This window comes from Nelusetta ayraudi, unplaced genomic scaffold, assembly GCF_046127955.1.
Source record: "Nelusetta ayraudi isolate G7.1 ecotype Tasmania unplaced genomic scaffold, CSIRO-AGI_Nayr_v1 ptg000004l, whole genome shotgun sequence".
In the NCBI taxonomy this organism is placed as follows: domain Eukaryota; kingdom Metazoa; phylum Chordata; class Actinopteri; order Tetraodontiformes; family Monacanthidae; genus Nelusetta; species Nelusetta ayraudi.
In genome coordinates, this window is record NW_027466054.1 from 236,644 (window position 1) to 259,069 (window position 22,426).

Below are 22,426 nucleotides of genomic sequence, written 5' to 3' on the forward strand. Positions count from 1 at the left end.
TTCAAAATGTGGGAAAGAAAATAAACCCTTTTTTATTGATGTCGGAGGAGACACAAAGGCAGGCAAAGCGATCCAGACACTTTTTCACCTGGAAATCTGTGATCCAGGGCTGTTTTTTTTCATATATATTTACAGCACAATCAGGGTTTATTTGGACCTTCTCACACTCTTGGTCTCCTCACAGTCAGCTGGGATTCTGAGCAGCACATGAGCTGAAGCCAGCAGCTCATTATGCTCACAGTGTGGTTTGTCTTGGTGGTATTGCCATAGAGGCGCTCAGAGACTCCCTTAAAAACAACAAACTCACGGCAGACTGAAAGACTAAAAATAGCACTAGCATATATCGTTAGCAGCCAAGGTCAAGAAGCCAAAAAATGAAAAGTTTAAATTATTATTAGTTATTATTGTAATGTAGTATTTTCTGAAATTAGCATAAAATAAAGATTAAAAAATTCCTCTCGCAATGAGATGAACTCTTTCGTACGTTCTCCATCAACACAGTCACACTCAGTCACATTTCCAGCATCTTGGAACCAAAAAAACATCAAGGGCACTAGGTTCACCCAGCTAGCCATGGCGCTAACGCCAGCGGACAAGCATGACCTGACGAGGCCTGATGAAGGTAATGTTCCTGAACTCATGTTAAGATTGAGAATATCTGAGGATACATGATGTCGGTAATATGTTGCGGATAAATATCAATGTTCAGGAAATTTAAGTAAAAAAACGGGAGTCTAGCACATAAGCTAGCTAGCTGTTACTTTTTTCTTCGTTTGTGCGAACGACACCGAGCTCTCCTGTGTTTTTGCAAGAGGTTGCAGTCTCTTGGAGGCTAGCATACTAATACCACCACATTAGCTGTACGCTAACTGCTATTTCTTTTTCAGTTTCAGTCTCGCCATCAGGACGACCCCTTGAGTTTATTCCATCGAGAAAACAAAACGGTGTAAGTCCTCTGAGTCTGTTCTGCCATGGCATGTTTTTAGCGTTGAGGGGGCGGGGCAAAGTCACCAGGTTTTTTTTCAGGGTGTTTGGGGGTGGTGGGTTTTGGCATCACACGAAGGGGCTGTCCGAGCGGAAGATATCCGAGTAGCTCTTGCCATTCATGTGCTCGGTGTGGCTTTCGATGCTGTAGCAGCGGTGCACCTCAGTCAATGATGAGGCCACGTAGGATGCCGAGCGGAAGAAGTCGGCATTGGCGAAGGTGCTGGCGAACTGCATCCGCCGTTGGTTCCAGTGCCGCCGCAGGACGCTCTGCACCTGCAAGGAGGCGAGGGCACAAGGAGGAGGTGGTCAAGGTGGCGAACAGACCAGGAAGTGCAGCTCAGGATCACTGAGACCTGGAACAAGTTCTGTTCTAGAGTAGGACCAGACCATTCAGAACCTCTGGGGGGTGAAGAGCCAGGGTCTGATTAGTTCATTACTGTGGCTACAGACTCTGGAGGTCCTGGAGGTGACCTGACCACTAGAACCTGGACCCTGCACTCAGCAGGAACGTGTTATGAACTCACCTCCCCGTTGAAGAAGCAGAAAATGGTGGAGACCAGGAAGCCCTGCAGGAGAAGAAGAAAAAGGGGAGCTGAGGAGCGGCTGTCAGGACCAGGCTGTTGTCGGAGGAGACGTGAACCTGCACGGACCTGGTAGTGCATGAGGATGTCCATGATGTACAGGTAGATCTCCAGAACCCTGGAGCTGTGGGGCTTGTAGGCCAGCAGGACAAACTGGATGCCCAGCAGCGGGATGAGGATGAGCGTGGCCCTCACTGCCCTCATGTAGAGGCTGGACTCGGCCTGGTGGGTCACCCGCAGCTTGGTGATGAGCACGCGCACAATGTTGAGCAGGAAGAAGAGGTTCACCTGGAAGGGAAACAGGTGGACTTGGGTCAGCCCGGGGGTCAAAGGGTCAGGTGGGTTCAGGTCGTTGACGATTCTGGGTGTGTTCCAGCCAGTTACCACCAGTGCGGCACAGATGGGCCCGTGAATTATGTAGAGCAGCGACGTGTCCGAGCTGACCCAGCACCTGTGGTCAAATGATCAGGTCACCTGACCGCTCACTTGATGACATCACAAGGGTGGAAGGTGGAGGAGGGGCTGGGCTACTGACCTGTCGTTGTAGTAGCAGTGACGTGCTACCGAGTGCAGCACCGCTGGCACCAGAGGGAAGCCTGCAGCGTCCAATCAGAGCGGCCGGTCAGCCTTAGCTGTGAGTTATGTGTGTGTGTGTGTGTGTGTGTGTGTTTGTTTGTTTGTGTGTGTGGGAGATGGCGGGGTGGGGGACTCACCCCAGCCCAGCAGGTAGTACCACACCAGGTGCTGCTTCTCTGCGAACACAGCCACCACGATGAGCGTGTGCAGGTAGATCCCCTCACACAGCATCCAGAAGTAGTTGCAGCTAAACAGGTAGAGGTGCACGAACATCATTAGCTTGCAGCTGGCCTGCAGGGAGAGAGAGGGAGGGGGCACAGAGGGGGAAGGGAGAGGGGCACCGTCAGCATTGAGGCCACACCCCTGCCCTGCAGTGATGTCACAGAGGGTCTAACCGAGTCCACGGCGCTGTGTTCCTGCTTCTGCCCCACCATGGTGAGCCAGACCACCGTGATGACTGAGTTAAGCACGAAGGACATGAAGAGGTTCTTGTGGAGGGTGATCCGCTGGCAGCTGAGGCTCCTGCAGGATAACCGCAACTGTCAGGACTGCCAGGACCATCAGGACCAACAGAAACATCAAGACTGACAGAATTGTGAGGACAACAAGGCCGTCAGGATTGACAGGACCATCAGGAAATTCAGGACAGAAAGAAACACAAGGACCAACACAACAGTTAGGACTATCAGGACCAACAAGACCATGAAGCCGTCAGGACCGACAGTACAATGAGGACCATGAGGACTATCAGGACCAACATGGGCGTCAGGACCAACGGGACAGCCAGGGCCATCACGAACATCAGGCCCAACAGCATCATCAGGTCTGTCAGGACCGGGCCAACAACATCACCTCATGCTAAGAACCAGAACTTTGGAACTCACTTGAAGTGGAAAAAGATCGCCAGGGAGACGAGCAGCGAGACCAGCGACAGGCCGTGGCCGATCATCACCAGGTAGAAGTGAGTCAGGGCTGCCTGCAGGGTGAGACACAGTCAGTTAGCCCCTCCCCCAGCCACCCTCCTCCCCACACCCTCCCCCTGACTCTCTGCTGCCCCCTGCTGTTGGGCCTCACTGAGTGATGGGAGTTGTGGGTGGCCTTGCAGATGGTGAAGTTGGTCCAGGTGCGGTTGCTCTCATGGTGACGCCACCACTCACCCTCCTCCGTGCACATTTTGGACGCCACCGCTGTCGGCACACAAGTGAACGCTGCTAGCTTAGCGTGTTTTGCAATGGAATGAGGCTAACGCTAGCGGAGCTCAGAGCTACACTACCATTGGGGTCGAAGTCGTCGAAGTAGTCTGGGCAGCCCTGCTCCGTAGTGACCCCGGCCTCCGTCTGGTCCCAGCAGAGCCAGCCGTCCCAGGTGGTGTTGCACTCCAGCCCTGCTGACACAGACACACACACACATACACACACACACACACACACATGATAAGCCGGGGTTAGCGTGATTCACCGCCCCAGTACCTCCAGCCTGTCTCACCCGCCACCCGGGTCTTGCGGTGCGACTCCTTGACGATCCTTTGGAAACACTCGTACTGGGCCATAGCGATGCGGTGTTCCCTGGCTGAGTGTCCCGCCTGGTGGCTGGGGGGATCCTGGCCGTCCTCATCCTGGTCGCTGGCTTCCAGCCGCTGAGGAATAAACAACCGCAAAAAAATTCCAAATAAAGTCACACCTTCGACCAAGGTAGGATGGTCGCTCCTGTATCGTCTGAGATGAGTTTAAATACCTTGTGGAAGGTGCTAAGCAGCAGCAGGAACATCAGGCTGCAGCTCAGGTTCTTCATTGTGACTAAGGGAGGGGAAAAAAGACACAAAGAGGACCAATCAGTATCCATGGTATCCTTTTGCCTTTCTCTGAGGTAGAAGAGGTGGAGCTACAGCGAGGATGCAATTTGCTCCTAGCTTGTCATCATTGTCTCCTCACTAGTAGAAGAAGACGAGTTTAAGGTCAGGCTGCAGCTGCTGCTGCTGACTGACTGTGGACACATAGTTAGACCCCGTACACTGTCGTCGCCCACCATACGAGGGCGCTCTCTCTCTCTCACTCTCTCTCTCTCTCTCTCTCTCTCTCTCTCTCTCTCTCTCTCTCTCTCTTGCTTAGGCCTGCTTTATGGTTTCAACAGCCGTGGAGTGCTCCTAGCTGCCCCTGCCCTTCTCCAACCCTCCTCCCTCCTCCTGGCCTGCAGGTCACCGCTGTGAACCTCTGCTTCCTGTGTTCTTCACGGCTTCCTTCCTGCTCTTATCAGCCGCTTTGGCTCTGCCTCCTCGGGCCCACGGACGCCAACAGAGACTCGCTGCCACACCACACAGTCGTGGACTACTCAAGGTTCTCGCCAGAAAAAACAAATAATTCACATGAAGTTGGCCTGAGATCAAGTGTTATTATTATCACCATTATCATGATTATTATTACAAGGTGATGTTCTCAATAACTTCCAGGAAACACAGCCGAGCATTAAAACTCTGGAAATAGTCAATCAACAATCAAACAGAAAAGCTTTTAGTAAATCTCCCAAAAGAAATGGACAATACATTAATAAGCTTACAAGTTAATTATTCAATTAAATATAATTTAAATTATGCAACCAATCAAGTGGCTCCTTCAGGAATCTCACTGGAACTCAACCAAGGTCTTAAATTCATCCAGCTCAGAGTTTATGGTCCTTCTCCAAGTACCGGTACAATCAGGTGAGCATCATCTAATCTGATCCAATCTGATCTAATCTTATCTTGTCCAGCCAATGATGGTCCTACCTGTGTGTTTCTGTGTGTGTGTGTGTGTGTTGGCCGTCCTCCCGTCCGTCTGATTCCTCCACCGTCCAGTCAGTGAGTGTCATCTTCAGTGCCGGGCCAGAGCGCAGCGTGGCCTCGTCTGTCTGCAGGCTCCGCCCCCAGCCATGACATCAACATGTCCCCTCCCTTCCCCCTGGTCAGAGCCTGGCCCCTCTGGTTCCAAACGACAGTATATATTATCATTATCATTATTATCATTATTATTATTATTATTATTTTTTATACATTTATTAACACTAAAATTGATACACTGGGCAGAACTTAACAATAAACTGAGTCATAAAGTATATGAATAATATTTTAAGTATTGTAGTAGTTTAAATAGTATTAGTTTAAGCAATTCAATATGTTTGAAAAAAAACTAAAGTCCAACAAAATCAGATCTTTGTTTCTGTTGATGACCAGTGGCGGTGATCAGTGGCAGTGTACAGTGGTGTGGTCATAAAATGGAGGTGATCAGTGGCAGTGATCAGTGGTGGTGATCAATGGCGGTGTGCCCTCTGCTGGTCAAAAAACTGCACAGTGACACATCCTTTGGTGTCCAGGGTTCAGTGACCTTTCTGAGCTGGTGCTTTTATTGTGACAGCGATCACTTCCTGTTGTTGTCAGCCCGCTTCTGGTGTGTGTGTGTCTTTTGGAACTCGTTAGGGTCCAGCTGAAGCTCCAGCTGTGTGTCAGCTCCAGGAAGCCAGGAGGTAAAAAATAACTGGCGGCGGGCAGAAAGTGCAGCTGTTCCAGGACCTGCAGGACCAGCAGCCAGGTCTGACAGGTGTCCTGTGACCTCACCTGTCCTGGTGTCTCAGGAAGGGGGCAGTCTCACAGGAGGTAGCTTCATATGAACAGGAAGTCCACGTAGAGTCCCTCTACTGTCGGTTTGTGTCAGAGAAAACTGGGATCATCCAGATGTGACAGAGCACACACACACACACATACACACACACACACACACACACACACACACACACGCGCGTGCGCTCATTTTCTGTGGAATCAAGTTTATTCGGTTCGGTGCACAAAAGACACAAAACAACACCAGCATCATCAAAAACACAAAATTAAACAAACCAATACATTCCGCAGGGAGAGAGAGAAAAAAAAAGACTCCCCCTGGTGGACACAGCCTCCAACTGTCGGCACGCTAAAGAACTACAAATCCCAAGAGCCCCTTAAAAAAACACATCAACATCGATAATAATAACGTGATGATGAAGATGATGATGATGACAAAGCAGATCAAAATGGTGTGTTGGTGTCTAGATGGACTGAAAGAGCACAAGAGAAACCAAAGCTCAGCCACGTTAGCAGCTATAAATTTCCTCCACTATTTTACACACCAGAGGAGGAGGAGAAGAACAAAGAGGAAGAAGAAGAAGGACAAGAAGAATAAAAAGGAGAAGAAGAAGAATAAGGATAAAAAGTGCAAGGAGGAAAAGAAGAAGGAGACGGCAGAACCTCCACGGAAGACTCAACTGTGGCTATAGACAACCACTTCCTGTTTGTGGTGGCTCCAGACTGACTGACCAATGACATTGGAGCTTGTCCTTATATTTACACACATGAGGGAAAAAACAAACAAACAAACAAAAAGATTTTGTTCTTGTCGGCGATGAAGACCAGCAGAAGGTCTTCATGCTCTCTGGCGGAGGTGAGAGCTTCAGGAGCTTCAGGAGCTCGGCAGCTGACACTGATTGGTGGCTCTGGTGGACGAAGTGGGCGGAGCCTGACTCCACAGGGAGGGACGTCTTCTGCAGGCATACACGGTGAGGATAAGTGCACTCGATGGTCCCGGAGCGGCTGCAGTCCCAGCCCGACGCTGGGAATGCTGGGAACACTGGTAATGTAGGGAACGTTTGGAATTCTGGGACCTCTGGGAATGCCAGGACCACTGGGAATCACAGAGATTACTTGGAATTCTGGGAATGTTGGAGCTGCTGGGAACATCAGAACCACTGGGAAGTTTTGGAATCACAGGGAATGTTGGGAATTACAGGGAACGTGGGGAATCACTGTGACCTCTGGGGATGCTGAGGCCCGGTGGGGAAACTGGAACCCACTGGAAATGCTAGGAATTCTGGGACTGTGTTCATGGGACAGAGCTGTGAGTGTCTGGTGATGAAACATCCAGGTGAACGAGTCCTCTGGACTTCTGGTCCTCTACGCTCCAACCTTCTGCTGCTGATGTGTTTCTTTGGCAGAGTTGTACAATCACAACCGCGGAGGCGGCGGTGGCAGCGTGCACATGGCATTATGTGACCAGGAAGTCGATGCCAAGGCCCGGGACACGTCTCAACACCTGGGCAGGAAGTGACGTTCCATCATACCCATCCTTTTTACGCCGCCTGTGTTCCTCCAGGCCAAGAGGTGGTGCTGTACCCTCGGACAAGTGCCAATCGGGAGGCTCAAAGAAGATGAGTGGGAGGAGTCATAGCGTCGCCACTAGGGGGCGTCGCGTGAAGTGACTTGTGAACTTTCCAGTGAACTATCAAGCGAACGAGACAGTTTCCTGGTTTTGTGTGTGTGGGGGCGGAGTCTTCTGAGACGTTTCCTCCAATCAGCCACCTGGAAACACCTCCCACCTTGAACCACAGCACCCCCACCTGGCCCACCTCCTCCTCTCAGGTGCGCCGGGCCAGCGGCCGACCCTCGCGACCATGCCTGCCGCCCCTCTTCTCCGCCTTGACCTTGTCCCTGACCTTGCGGAGGCGGCGGGGTGGCGGAGTGCCACGGGACTCGCTGTCCTCCTGCGTGCTGGAGGTATCGGGGCCATCGGGATGCTCCTCCTCGGGGATGTCAGCCACGCCCAGGGTGGCAGCGGCGGCGGGCGGCTCCTCGGGCGTGCAGGTGGCGGTGGTGCCACTCTCGCTGCTGCTCAGGTCCAGCTCCTCGCCACCGCCGTAGCAGCGTGGCCGCGATGGCGACGGACGCTCACTGCCACCGCTGCCACGTGGCCGGTGGTGGTGGTTGTAGGCGTGGCCCGGCCCGTGGGGCGGCTCGTTCATGTCCACGCCGGAATCCAGGCTGGTGTCGTTGCTGCTGGGTGGCCGCGGGCGTCCCGGCTGCAGCTCGATGACGGAGTGGCGAACGGCGGCGGCCGGCTTCCCTTCCAGTGAGACAAACCAGGCGCGGGGGGCAGGGCCGGCGCTCCGGCTCAGCTCCAGCAGGGTGCGTTCTGACAGCTCACCCGCCGCCGCCGCCATGCCCGCCGCCTCATTCAGTGTGCCGGGCACCGACACTGACGACTCCAGCAGGTTGCTGTAGCGCCCCCACATGGCAGCCGGGCCAGGGGGCAGGGCCTCCAGGGGCTGTGGACGGTCCGACCCACCCTGCTGCGGGCTGGTGCCCCCTTTAGGCAGCGTCTGGGTGCCGAGCGCCTCACACTCGGCGCCATTCCGTGGGAAGGTGGCCGACTTGCACGCCCCCTGCTGGTCGGAGGGGGCGAATAGCTCTGGCGCCGGGATGATGGCAAGTGTCTGATTGTAGAGGTGGAGCAGCTTATCCGGAAAGTAGGCGGAGCCTGTGCTCATGTTGACCGCCGCCTCCTCGCTGTTGATGTAGAGGAGGGGCGGCTGGTGACCTTTGACCCGGTCAGGCGGGATGTTCTCGTAGAAAGAGGGAGCCGCCGCTGCCGCTGAGGGCTCCTCCACGTAGATGTTGTAGTTGGCCCGCTGGAGGAGGCGGGGCGTGGAGGAGGTGGGGTCACACTGGGGGCCGTGGTCTCCCGAGCGGAACAGAAGCCCCTCCTCCAGATGGGTTGAGGTGGTCTGGTCCTTCTTCACCACCGTCAGCTTTGAGAAGTGGGCTGACCTTCTCCTGCTCCTCCTCCTCCTCCTTGGCTCCCGCTGAGAGCCTCTGCAACACACACAGACACAGGAAGTAAGAAGGTTTTGGAGATTTTTCTAGACGTGATGGGTGAACTTTTTGACTGGTGGGGCCACAATGGGTTCTAAAATGTCACAGAGGGGGCTGGAGCACAAGCAGAAGGATGGAGTGTCATGGTGACCGACCTGAAAGGAGGAAAAATAAATCATGGGATATGTAGAAAACGTGATTTAATGTCAATTGAAAATGAACAAAAGCAAAGTTCCAACAAAATCTGTGTCTTTAAAGCCCAAAAGTATTTAGCTCTTCATTGAAATGACTTTTAAAACACTGAAACAAATTGATGAAATACAGCTATTTTATGACTTACTGACTATTAATTTCATTTCTTAAAGTTTGGAGGGCCAGATTAAAAAACTTAACAGGCTGCATATGGGCCCTGGGTCGTAGTTTGCCCATCCCCTCACCCCCCAACCCACTCACCCACTCACTCACCTGCAGTGACACAACAGCAGCGCAAGCAGGCCCACCACCAGGGCCAGAGCTCCACCCAGGACTCCCAACAGCAGGAAGGTGTGCTGGGTCAGCAGGTCCAGGCCCAAGCCCTGCAGCTGGTCTGAAGGACACACACGGCAATGAAAGGTCAGAGGTCAGAGGTTGGAGGTGAGCGACCACGCCCACCAAGCTGGAGAGAGCCGTGGGTGGGCTGAGCTACCGTCTGGGGAGGGCAGGGGGGCGGCGACCCAGTGGCCCAGGTGGGAGGCGGTGTAGGTCCAGACCAGCTGACCATCGACCATCTTCACAATGCCCAGACCCTGGTTCTCCCAGGAACCTGCATGCAGCCAGGCAGGTCAGAGAGCAGGAGGAGGAAGAGGAAGAAGAAGAGGAGATTGGGGAGAAGGAGGGGGAGAATGAGGGGAAGGAGAAGAAGGAAGAGGAGGAGGAGGAAGAGGAAGAAGTGGAGGACGAGGAGCAGGAAGAGGAGGAGGAGGAGCCATCTGAGACCACCACCCTCACTTTTTTCACTATTTTAATTGAAAACACCCCCTTCCTCACTCCATCACCCCTCCACACACAGAACTATACATTTTCACACATGCCTACATAGAGAAAGAAAAATAGCAAAAGACAATAATAATGATACCAAAAAGAAAAATATTATTTTTAAAAAACAACAAAAACAAACAAATAAACAAACAAACACCCTGCCTGCCTGTCTCACCTGTCTGCAGGTGGAGGGTCCATGCCGGGACGGTGTCGGCAGCCCGAAGGGACGTGTCTAGGCCCAGGGGGAAGCTGATCTGGATTGGCCCCCGCACCTCCAGCTGTTGGCCACCAGAGAGCAGCAGCACGCTGAGCGACGCCACCGGCTGCAGCTGCACGCTGCTCCGGCCTGGAGGCACACGTAAACACACGCAAACACAGTCCACACACGCACGCATACGCACACACACACACACACACACACACACACACAGTCAATCCGGTGCAAAAACTATGCTCAGCTTTCCCACGTCCTTTCCTGGAGGAGCGGAACTTCCTCCTCCTCCTCCTCCTGGTCACCTGATCTGGCGGGGACGAGGGCAGGGAGACAGTGGGAGCAGTCCTTCAGCAGGTGGCGCTGTGGCACCGTCAGGTAGGCCGTCACAGAGGAGAGGTTGGCTTGGTGGGCAGGGCCCAAGAGGCTCCTGGGGAAGGTGACCTTTGGCTGGGAGGAGCTGTCTGCATATACACACACACACACACACACACACACACACACACACACACACACACACACACACACACACATATACACTACCAGTGAGTCCACAGCTCTCTCCCTGCTAATTGGACCTAATGAGGCCGACGCCCAGCACCTACCAGGCAGCTTGCCGGTGATGAGCACTGTGTCCTCGAAGAGCCACACGTTGCCCTGACTGTGAGGCAGCAGCAGCAGTGTGATGGCCGAGAAGACTACAGGAGAGAGAGCGAGAGAGAGAGACAGTGAGAGAGAGAGAGGAAGAAGAAGAAGAAGAAGAAGAAGAAAAGTCTCACATCAGAACGGTCAGCAGGGAGCAGCGGTGCCGCATGCTTACCAGCACAAAGAGCTGCGGAAAAGGAGGCGGTCTGTTTCACAACAGAACACTGGTTCTTAAACTGGGTTCGGTCGAACCCCAGGGGTTCAGGGAGTTGGTCTCAGGGGTTCGTCGGAGGTCAAGGCACACACCTGGCTCACATGATTCGTGATGACACGCCCCACTTGGCCATCATTGGCTGGAGGTGTGCACGCTACATCGCTTGGCCTATATGTGCAGCAGGGAATTTGATGCGCTCAGTAGTCGACTTGTGACTGTCGTGATGGCACATTGTGTGATTTCTTTCTTAATATTTTAATCTCCTCATACTAACTATGTCGACCAAAAGAAGAAAGTGGTCGGACAAATATGGACAATATGGATTCACATGTATAACGGAACATGATGGGACTCAGCGTCCTAACTGCATGATTTGCAATGCCAAATTGAGCAATTCCAGTCTAGCACCGGCAAAACTAGGGGAACATTTCCTTAAGCTGCATGGAGATGGAAAATACAAGAACACAACGCTTGCTGAATGCAAGGTGAAGACAGCCAGATTAAATGAAAAGGCTACTCTGCCTGTTCTCGGCTTTGTACCCATCAACAAACCAATCCTCACTGCATCGTACGAAGTTGCTTACCTGATCACCACTCATCAAACCAGCTGGGATGAAGATGGCGAATATCATGCTGGGAAAAGCGGCTGAAGCTAAGTTATCCCAAATTCCTCTTTCAAATGACAGCATCAGCGACAGAATAGAGGACATGAGCAAAGACATCTTGGCTCAAGTAGTTGCAGATTTGGTTTCAAACCCGGCAAAATTCGGCCTTCAACTCGACGAGACCATAGACGTTTCCAATCTAAGCCAGCTTGCTGTATTCATGCGCTACGTGAAAGAAACGTGATAAAGGAAGATTTTTTTATTTTGTAAGCCTCTTACAACAATAACTAAAGCAGCCGATGTGAAGAAACTTGTGGATGACTTCTTCAAAGACAACAATCTTTTCTTAAGCAATTGCCTCGCACTTAGATGAGCTTGCAAAGTCTCTGGATGGCTACTTCCCTCCAAGAGAGTCATATCCAGCATGGGTGAAACAGCCGTTCACGTTTAGTGTTGAGACAACAGATGTCAATGATGAATACCTCGATCGAAATCATTGAAATTCACCAAAGCCAGGTTCAACAGCAACTCTTCAGAACAACAACGCAATCCCTTTAGAAGATGCTGGACATAGAAACGAAGAAAAGGAACAGACTTTGTTGCGAAAATGACATGAGAGTGGCACTTGCCAAGGTGGTCACTGAAAGTCAACAGCAGAAGTCACACTGATTTGCAGTAAATATTCTTCATTTATGTTTTTGTGTGAAAATCAGGTTTTGATGGTTTTGTTCTTTGAACACAGGTTGATGCACGGTTCTTTTTTTTTTCACCAGTAAAATATATACTGTACCTATGTTTTGAATTTTGCACTTGAATATTTTATTTTTCCAATTAAGAAGGGTTCGGTGAATGCGCATATGAAACTGGTGGAGTTCAGCACCTCCACAAGGTTAAGAACCACTGCAATAGAGCATAAGCGTCAAACCCAAACACACAGTCGGACCAAAATGTCAAACTTGGGACAAAGTCTCAGTCCAAGTTGATATGTATTGAAAAAAAAATCTTCCTTCACATAGAACAGTGAACATTTCCATATGGACCCAAACAACCTGAATATGGAACTAGCAAAGCTTAATACTATACAATGAAATTACAAATCCAGTTTCCAATAAAAAATATAGATTATTAAAAATACTATTTGCAGTCTTCTGTTTCAAATTTCAACAGTAACCTACAGTAACCCACGGGCTAATAATCCATTTAAAAATGAAATGAAAAAATGAAAAAATGAAAAATAAACCAATGCAGTCATAATAATGATAATGATATCCTTCAATGAACGTCCTGTCCTGATTGCGCAGTGCATTCTGGGATTTGTAGTATTAGCGCTACATTTGCTGTATAATAGCAAACGGCAACAACAGCAATAATATGGCTAGCTCTAGCAGTGATTTTATATTGGCCTCGTGAACCAAATACAATTACACTGTGGGACAAATTTGGCCTGCGGGCCAGAGTTGACACCTATGTACTAGAGCAGCGTTTCTAAACCAGGGTACTGTAGCACCCTGGGGTGCCGTCTGACTATGTCAGGGGTGCCGTCAAAAAATGCCTATTCTGACATCCCATATACTGTATACATTTATAGATGAATACAAATGCATTTATTTATCACATGAATAAATAAATAACAAAATACATGTTTGTTTTAAATGCATAAATACATAGAATTAATCATCTAAGTGTGTGTGTGTGTGTGTGTGTGTGTGGGTGTGTGTGCGTGTGTGTGTTAGTGAGCATGTGCCGGCTTCTCTCTCTCTCTCTCAACCGCAGATAAATATTTATATGCGCACACATGTATATTTCCCTCTCTCCATTGCCAATGTTGTTTGTTTGTTTGTTGTGTGTCTCTATATGTCTGCCCACGTATGTAGGCCTACAGTTCCTCAGCCTCTGACAGCTGAGACTCTCTACTTGCTGCCTATCTGATATAAACAGGGCATTTTCATTCTAAGTCAGATGCAGTGTCTTTGTTAAGTATGAGAGAAATATATTACAATATAATGTAATTATAATAATTATTATAATTATCAATATTTCACACCAGGGTGAGATTTTTTGCACTTTTGAACGGTGCCTTGACTGAAAAAAGGTTGAGAAACACTTTACTCGAGAGACAGACCACACACACAAATGCCCCCTCCCCCCACCTCCCTTCTGACTGGCTACAGGACAAAGACTGAGCCAGCTGAGACTCCCAATCAATAAGACAAAGTGTTGCTGGTGCAGCAGACAACAGACGCCTCATTAATACTTAATGAGCGCATCAATAATTTAAAAAACAAAAACAGCGTTTACAGTCCACATGGTCGCCGCTTCATTTCCTGTTGACGTCCCGTTCTCACCCAATGGTTCTCCACCGTCAGTGAGGTCAGAAACTAAACTGCTTTATAAAGCTTTTTCAATTGACCAATCAGCCGCAGGCAGCTTTAACTTCCTGTCTACAAATCTGACCTTTGACTATGAAGTGGCCGGACCAATGAGCTTCCGAAGGAGGAAGCACTTACCATGTGCTACTAGTTGCTAAAGGTTACTACTGATCTGATTCGCTGGATTTGAGTGAGATCGAAGGCTTTCTGGAGGCTCCTCCCCCTTTTTCTAGAGGCCTCCTATTGGCTCAGGCAGACATGTGTTGTTGTTGTTGTTGTTGTTTCTACTCACGTGGCCTCTGGGTGGCGCTCCAGGGCTGCAGCCCGGGCAGGTAGCCGTCCTTGCGGCCCAGGAGGGTGAGGCTGAGGGCGGGGCTGTAGGGCACTTGCAACAGGGCATCGCCCGCCGGCGCCCCCATGTAGGCGGAGCCGTTCAGCATGTGGTTGACATAGACGTCCACGGCGGCGCCCGACAGCGGCTGGCGGGTCACAGCATCCCGGACCAACACCTTTAGAGCAAACTGGGAACCTGCACAGAGAACCAGTGGGCAGGGGGAGGGGGGAGGGTGGATAGAGCCCACTTCCTGTGTTGGTCTGCTGCTCCCAGCTGAGAAATGAAAACACAAATCACACCGCAACCCTGCTGCCCCGCAAGCTGGATCATCACCTCTGGCCCGCCCAGAAGAACCAGCGGCGGGGCTGGACCACTGGTCTGGGACCTGCGGACCACCCACTCCTGCTCTGACCTGCCTGTCTCTGGTTCTCCTGCTGGGCCTCAGACCTTCTGCACAGTAGCTCAGGCCCTGTGGCTCTGCTCTGCTCTGAAGCCTCCTCAGATCCACAGACGTTCCTCCAGACTGTCCAGACTCAGCTTGTGTAGAGTTGATTCAGAAGATGTTCATGTCCACCTGTGTCCACCCATGTCCAGGTGTGTCCACCTGTGTCCAGGTGTGTCCACCCATGTCCAGGAGCTGAGGTAGTACTGAGGTCTCCATATGGAATCTTCTCTGTTGCTTCTCCACGTGTGGGGAGACATTCTCCTCCATGTTGCTGACTGGTCAGCAAATTAAACCTAGTGTTGATGAGGCACTTTCACCCCCATCACCCCCTTCCCTCCCCCAGTGACGTCACCCAGTAAAACAGCTTCGTTCCTGCTGCTCAGAGACGCGATGCTGCGGCTCCGCTGATTTATTCATCACCCCTTCCCCAAACAAAGAGCCCCCCCGCCCGACCCCCCTCCGCCGACCCCCCCCCCCCCCCCCCTTCCTTCCTTCCCCTCCGTTCCTCCTCGCCCCTGTGTTTACCTGCAGTCGGGACGGGCCTCCAGGGTTCCGAGTCCGGCCCGTTGAGTTCGGCTCCGGGTGGTTCTGAGAAACCTCCGTTCCCGATGGAGGTGGAGGTGGAGGAGGAGGCCTCCAGGCCGGAGCAGAGGAGCAGCGACGGCAGGAGGAGCAGCAGCAGCAGCAGCGGCGGCGGCGGCGGCAGGTGGCGTTCGGACATGTCGACAGGTGGATCAGACCCAGAGACATTCCGGAGTGGGTCGGAACCGCCGGCAGGGGGCGCAGCAGCAGGGAGCAGCTCGGGCAACGCGCTCCCGCACACGGCGCTGTTTCTTCTTCAATGCGTAGCGGAGCGGTGTGGTGCGGTGTGGTGCTGAGGCTGGGCGTGTGGTCACAGATCGTCAGCGAGGAGGAGAGGCGTCACTCCGTCAGCCCAGGGCCGCGGTGGCTTCTGGGCGCCTCGCCGGCGTGTCGGAGTGAGACCTCGGTGCAGTCTGCCGCCGAGCATCTATGCTGTGAGGACGGGAGGAGGGTGGGGGACGGAGCGGGGGGCGGTGACGTCACTGCGCTGGGCTGTGTTGTTGTCACCGGGAATCCGGCGAACCGAAAGTCACAGAACCGCCACAGAACCACCGACAGATGAGAGTCGGCATGGGAAGGATTCTGATTGGTCGTCGTCGCAGAACTGACCAGCTGGATGGATGCATGGATGGATGGATGGATGGATGGGTGACACTCTCCACCTGCGGAGCTCAATGCGCAGGGAAGAAATCACCTCCCCTTTGCTCCACAGCCCAGACATCTCGGCTCCGACTCACGGCTCCGTGCATTCTTCCCTTCCTTCACCACACGGAGGCACTGCTGCACAGTCTGAACCCAGTGGGTCCGGCTCAGTTGAAATATGTCCATCACAGTTATTTCTTAATCTCTGATATTGTACTTGGACTCGGTGGGCTTGTTATAAAGTAGTTAAAACTACAGTTAATAATCAGGATTATTATTATTTACACCAATTATTTAATTAGCAGTGGACAAGTGGAGGGCGCAAACACATGATGTTCAGTCTTATTAAATATTATTTTAAAAACGTCAGACGGTTAAAAAAAAAAAAAATTGGCCTGTTTGTATTTAAGTCTTTAAGTATTTTACAGGCTTTTATTAGTAAATAAAAGTGAACAAAAAACATCAGTAAGCAGAGCTTTAAAAAGAGTTGACTTTTTAATTATAAAAATCCCACTAATACAAAAACGTGTGCTTGAGTTAAATTTATACTCAGATTGCATCTTTGTCACCTTAAATTTGGTGTTGTGGTGCTGTTAGCAGCTTCTGCTCGTGGCGCTAACGTGTCTGTGATAGACCTGGAGGTCAGCAGGGTAGGTGACCTATGACCTCTTCCTGTGGACTTGCAAAGTGCACCTGGAAGTAGATCTAGACTCTTCCTCCAGGTCCTGGAAGGACAGCAGCTCCTGGTTCCAGCCCTGGGTTCTGGTCCAGTCCAGTCGAGCCCGGTCCTACACGGCCGTGTCCCCTAGCTACCTGTTCCTCACCCTCCTGTAGAACCCGACCCAGGTCTGCAGCGTCTTCCCCGACCAGACCCAGAAGCCGGACGTGATGCCCACCATCATGGTCATCAGGTACTTGATCATGAAGAGGGCAAAGTCCGGCACCACTGCCGCCGTGGCATTCCTCCCAGACGGACATGGCACGGCAAAGCGCTTGCACGTGCGCAAGTGCCAGGCGAGCTCCCAGTGTGGCCGCAGCGCCTGCTCATAGATGTGGCATGCCAGCAGGGCGGCGGCGGGCAGTGTGTAGAGCAGAGCGAAGACCCCGAGGCGAAGCATCAGCTTCTCCAGCTCCCCTGTCCCGCTGCCGCCACTGCCGCTGTGCTTCATGATGACTCGGATTTGGAAAAGCGAGAACATGCCGGCCAGTAGGAGGCAGGTCCCCACAAGCAGGTAGAGGGCCAGCGGCGCCACCACCAGGCCGCGCAGCGCCGCTACACTGCGCAGCCCCACGTAGCAGGCACCGGTGAGCGGGTCACCGTCCACCTGACCCAGGACCAGTACCACCGCTGTCTGCAGCGCTGGGCCTCCCCAGGCCAGCAGGTGGAAGCACTGAGTCCTGGCCTCCAGGGCCTCGGCGCCCCACTTCATTCTGGCTGACAGGAACCAGGCCAGCGCCAGCACCAGCCACCAGGTTGCGCTGGCCATGCCGAAGAAGTAGAGCAGGGTAGAGAGGAGGGTGCACGCCCCCTGCTGGGCGCCCTGCACCACCAGCCGGTAGCCGCCAGAGCCTTGCACGCACGCCGCCTGCTCACCCAGCAGCACGCCGGCCAGGTGGGCCAGCGCCACCACCAGGTAGCATGCCGACAGGAAGACGATGGGCCGCTGCGGGTAGCGGAAGCGGTGGCGGTCCAGCATGTGGGTCAGCACGGTGAGCAGTGAGCTGGCGGCACACAGCAGCGCCCAGCCGCCCACCCAGCGCCGCCCCAGCCGTAGCTCCTCCTCCCCGAAGAACATCAGCCCGCCGGGTTTGGAGGGCTCGCAAGGGGCGCCGCAGTCCCCGCTACCTAGGAGGTGGTACTGCAGGTGGGGTGGCGCCTGCAGCTGCAGGGGACAGGAGAAGTGCTGAGTGGGCTGGGGAGGTGGCGGTGGCGGCGGCAGCGGCAGGGTGACCAACTGGGCGGGGGCGGGGCCGGAGGGGGCGGGGTCACCCTCGCCACTCTCGCTGGTGTTCTGGCCCACGCAGATCTGGCCGGCGCCGTGCACAGGGAAGTTGTGGCAGCGGAGCTGCTCGGGCCATTGGAAGCCAAACTTGTTCATGAGCCCCTCGCAGCCCCGCCGGGCCAGTTCACACAACGACCTGCAGGGGGGGATGGCCTGCTCCAGCACTGTGCACACCGGCGCGTACATGGAGCAGAGGAAGAAGCGCAGCTGGGCCGAGCAGCGCACCTGGACCAGCGGGTAGAACTGGTGAACCTCCAGGCCGGCGTCCTCCTGGCTGCTGTGGCCCAACAGGTTGGGCAGGATGGTCTGGTTGTAGGGCAGCTGGCTGCACAGCGGGATGGAGATGGGCTGGCAGTAGCCGTGCTGCGGTACCGAGAGAGCCGCCGGGCGCCGCTGGCCACCAGAGGGCTGCAGCAGGGCGACCTCCACCACCAGCACCACCAGCATCCACCTGCACTTCCAGCAGCACCACGTCCTCATAAACATGGCACAAAGTGTTGAGTCGGTGCCGAGATCCAAGTCAGTCCCGAGATCTGTCCCGAGAGAGGAGTCCGATTGAGTCAGGAGATCCGAGTCCAAGTCAGTCCTGACATCGGAGTCTGAGTCAGTGTCAGTGCCAAGACCCGAGTGTGAGTCAGTGCCAAGATCCGAGTCCGAGTCAGTCGTGAGATCCGAGTTTGAGTTAGTCCCGAGATCTGACTCAGTCCTGAGATCTAAGTCCAAGACAGGTCTAATTCAGTCTGGAGATCCAAGTCCAGATCGGTGCCCAGATCTGAATCCAAATCAGTCCGCAGTCCGACTCCCGGCTCACTCATCCTTCAGTGAACCACTTGGCGAGCCCTCACCTGGCTGCAGCTCTGCTCTCCGCCCCAGACAGGACACAAGTTTCCTCCTTCTCTTCTTCTCCTTCTCCTCCCCCTGCCTTCTTCTTCTGTGGTTCTTCTGTCTGCCGGAGCTCTGTGGCTCTGACAGCAGCAGCAGCAGCAGCAGCAGCAGCAGCAATCACACAGCGTTGTGGTGTCCAGGCACCCTGCAATGCTCAGCTCAAGGAGGGGGTGCCTTGAAACTCAGCTCCGCCGCTTCTCTCCCACCCAATCCAAGGAGCACTCCGCCATGACATCACCGGCAGCAAAGGCGGGAGGGAGGGATTGAACATATCCAAGTTTTAAGTAGTGATTGGCATTCTGGCTCTTTTTGCTCGGCTCCTTAGATTTTCTGTTGCTTCTTTTATTTTATGACCAAATTATGTGCTAAAATTAATAATTAATATTCATGATATCAAAATTACTAAATGTGTATTATTTATACACTCAGCATGTAACACAGTACTGTAAAAATAAATATGATATACCAAAACGGCACAAAAACTTGTTTCTCACCGATCTCTCACTAAAGGCAGGAATATTCAATATAGGCTCTTTATCACCCACCCTAATGCAACTATGTATAAGTGAAAGAACACATCAACGAGCATCAAAATAAAAAAAGCAAAACAAACAAAAAGCAGTTTAGCCAAGATAAAAAAAACCACTAAATGCCAATCTTGTATGTCTGTGTGTATTATATATTTAGTATTCATTATTCCGTTCATGCCCTGCGATGAACTGGCGACTTGTCCAGGGTGTGACCCTGCCTTCGCCATAAGACGGCTGGGATAGGCTCCAGCAGACCCCCGTGACCCTGAATAGGAATAAGCGGGTATAGAAGATGAATGAATGAATTAATGTATTCCGTTCATCCCATTTCTAATAATTAATTTTCATTACTGTATCAGAGAAAATCTCTGCTAAAACACATTCTAAATCGCTGCCACCTGCGCGACTGGATATGGATCAACCCGTTTTCTGTTTTACTTCCGTGATGTAGAGCATAACGTCTATTATCTGCACCGTTTCTCCATCTCTTCCTTTCTCTCCTTAACGCCTGGTTCACACAGGTTGCAAAAGCCCCATGAAGGCGGAGTGCCTGCAAAAATCATGCACAAGCCGCAGCCCTTTTGTTCACACCAGACGCACATGGCTCTGCGACGTTCGAGAGGAGCTTCTGCTCACCTGCTGTTTACTCCCATTCAGACAACTACCCCTACTTCTCCACTTCCAAGATCAATTTTACATCGCCCATCTTGACTTCACAACAAATCTTCTAGGCCTGTTCTCTGTCGCTGCTTCATTCACTTCGGTGGGCCACTTCGGCGGACATCCTGCACCTCGTCAGCAGCTCACCGAGTCGTCCCTCAGCCCAGAGAGCCACGATCATGTCCTGACCAGAGCCGAGCACCTGTTTCCCCTGCCGTTATCAAGCAAAACCACACACACACACACGCACACACACGCACACACACGCACACACACACACACACACACACACACACACACACACACACACACACACACACACACACACACACACACACACACACACACAGCGGCTGACGTCTTAGTGCTAATGGCTATTAAACGGGACATGAAGAGGAATGTTTGGAATTCTCCCCACGAGAAGACACCATTTCCACCAAGGTTGCTTAAAGCCCGTTTCACTACTTCAACAGCTGCCTCTGCTGCACCATTCCTGTGCAGGGAGTATGCGGGGTGCATTTTCCATGACCATTCTGTTCCATGTTTGGCAGCTGTGTCTTCAAGTCCAGACTTGTTTTTTTCGGTCAAGGAACTTGTGAAGCTGCTCCAGAGCAGGTTTGGCTCCTACAAAGTTAGTGCCTGGGTCTGACCAGAGTTTCCTTGGGTGTCCTCTCAGTGAAGTGAATCTTTGATAGGCTAGCAGGAATCTTTCTGATGACATGTTACTCACCGCTTCAGTGTGTATGGCTCGGGAAGCCATGCAGCAGAAGACGATTCCCCATTCTTTGAACCTAGTTCTCTTCTTGGCCTCATCTTTAACTTCATAAGGGCCGAACAGGTCCATAGTGGTGAATTCAAAAGGTGCAGCTGGGCCAGTTTGCTCCAGAAGGGCCGGCAGTCTCTGGGGCCGCCAAGCCCTCCCCCCAAAAAATATAATAATAATAATAATAAAAACACGGCTTATCAGCTGGTCCTAATAGAAACCGGGCTGCCCGGTCCATTATCAATTGTCATGGGGGTGCGTGTTGTGATTGTGACTGGATAGAGGTAGGTTGAGATCCCTCCCCCGCCCCCCCAAATGTTTTGCTCCATACGTCTACATGACTACCTCCAAAAAGGTGGCGGGCTAATTGAAGGTGGGACCGGCGTCATCAAAGAGAAAATTGCAAATAAAAAATGGAGTGAAAACAAAACAAAACAGTCAAAGGTGGTGCGGAGGAGGTGCGAGACAAAATAAAGAAAATGTCTGGAGGCAGTTGCGGATAAATGTCTAAAAATGACGAAGCTGTTCGCCCAGCAGCAGTCTGCTGTAAAGAGCAGTGCTGTCTGCGAAGGCGTCGGAGGCGTCGTCACCGACTCCGGCTGCCAGTGCCACTGCTGCTACATCCGAGTCACCTATTGTCGGGGACGTGCGTTGTTACAGTGACACTGTTTGGGGCTGCTGTTTGCGGAGTTATGCAGTTTAGTTATTACCGGTTCTTTTTGCGTTTGTCAGTCTGTGTGTGGAGTGTGTGAGGCTGTTGTATAATAAGTGTTAATCATCCGATGGATGGATGAAGTGAGCGCTGTATTTAACACTGACTGAGACTAGATCACTGTAAAATCAAGTTAGGCCGTTAATGTGGCCTATACATGAACATAGTGTCCTATGTGAATGTTGGTGAAATATTAACATGTACAATGGTTCAATAACAATTAGCATAGACTATTATAAATGTAAAAAAATTACATCTACTATTATTTTAAATTAATCTAATTAAGATACAGTCATGCAGAACAGAAGCTTGGCAATGCAACTCAGTCACGGCTTTTTACCAATCAGAATTGTGTATATACTGTATTATTTTGTTTTGGCAGCTGTCCACAGCCCAGGCCAGGATGAAGGATCAACTCACCAAGCAAACAGATTCAATATAAAGACTCAAGATACATTATGAGAGGTTTTCATTGACAGAAATGTCAGTAATTTTGACATCCGAATGTTCACATGCCTCTTTATTTATTTTTTGTTCTCATTAAGTGATGTATCCAGAAAGACAGTGTTTCGTTCTATATATATATATCAGTCCTTCCAGAGAAATGCGTGGATCTTTTGTGATTGTTGCGGGCAAAAATCCTTGCTGATGCGGCACGTTTTCAAAAAAAATGCAATAAAATATGTGAGATATTTCTGCAATTTAATGCGATGAAATTGCGGGAACTTGCAAAAATTGCGGGGAACTTCAAGAAGTGTGCTTTGATGAAAACCAATTTAAAAAAGTGGCTCTCCAACACCATTCTTACTAGCTACTACTACCTTAATGTAAAGAGTCATATCTAATGACCTATGATTATAAAGAATACTAAATCACAGAAAGTGCTGAGAATAATCAAGTTCTCATCTTTTATTTCAGACCTTAGATATGTCTCATACTTACAAAACAATGAGGCAAACAATAAATTGAAACAATAAAATAAAATGTACTTTGTATTTCAAAGAGGTAGCAAAACA

At 51.5% G+C, this 22,426-nt stretch overlaps 3 protein-coding genes across 4 annotated transcripts; all 3 read right to left on the minus strand.

Moving 5' to 3' along the window:
- On the minus strand, positions 1-5,007 carry LOC142898430 (calcitonin gene-related peptide type 1 receptor-like). Of its 2 annotated transcripts, none has more exons than XM_076041365.1 (13): positions 4,906-5,007; positions 3,879-3,940; positions 3,630-3,780; positions 3,418-3,531; positions 3,219-3,331; positions 3,029-3,120; positions 2,540-2,666; positions 2,282-2,435; positions 2,104-2,164; positions 1,953-2,019; positions 1,638-1,856; positions 1,512-1,553; positions 1-1,260 (listed from the first exon to the last, which is right to left on the minus strand). In XM_076041365.1, exons 2-13 carry the CDS (start codon positions 3,933-3,935, stop codon positions 1,054-1,056), a joined length of 1,404 nt encoding a protein of 467 aa, XP_075897480.1. In that variant the 5' UTR covers positions 3,936-3,940; positions 4,906-5,007; the 3' UTR covers positions 1-1,053. The 2 variants fall into 2 exon arrangements, with proteins under 2 accessions (XP_075897480.1, XP_075897486.1); XM_076041371.1 differs by having other exon boundaries at positions 3,418-3,528; positions 4,906-5,005.
- Positions 5,008-7,327: 2,320 nt separating this feature from the next.
- On the minus strand, positions 7,328-15,624 carry fam171b (family with sequence similarity 171 member B). Its single transcript, XM_076041384.1, has 8 exons — positions 15,159-15,624; positions 14,147-14,383; positions 10,627-10,719; positions 10,327-10,485; positions 9,986-10,156; positions 9,479-9,595; positions 9,259-9,379; positions 7,328-8,793 (listed from the first exon to the last, which is right to left on the minus strand). The coding sequence occupies exons 1-8, from the start codon at positions 15,352-15,354 to the stop codon at positions 7,560-7,562; spliced, it is 2,328 nt and encodes a 775-aa protein (XP_075897499.1). The 5' UTR covers positions 15,355-15,624; the 3' UTR covers positions 7,328-7,559.
- Positions 15,625-16,344: 720 nt separating this feature from the next.
- LOC142898031 (frizzled-7-like) lies at positions 16,345-19,059 on the minus strand. The gene has a single exon (XM_076040750.1). It carries the CDS (start codon positions 18,344-18,346, stop codon positions 16,667-16,669), a length of 1,680 nt encoding a protein of 559 aa, XP_075896865.1. The 5' UTR covers positions 18,347-19,059; the 3' UTR covers positions 16,345-16,666.
- Between the last annotated feature and the right edge of the window lie 3,367 nt (positions 19,060-22,426).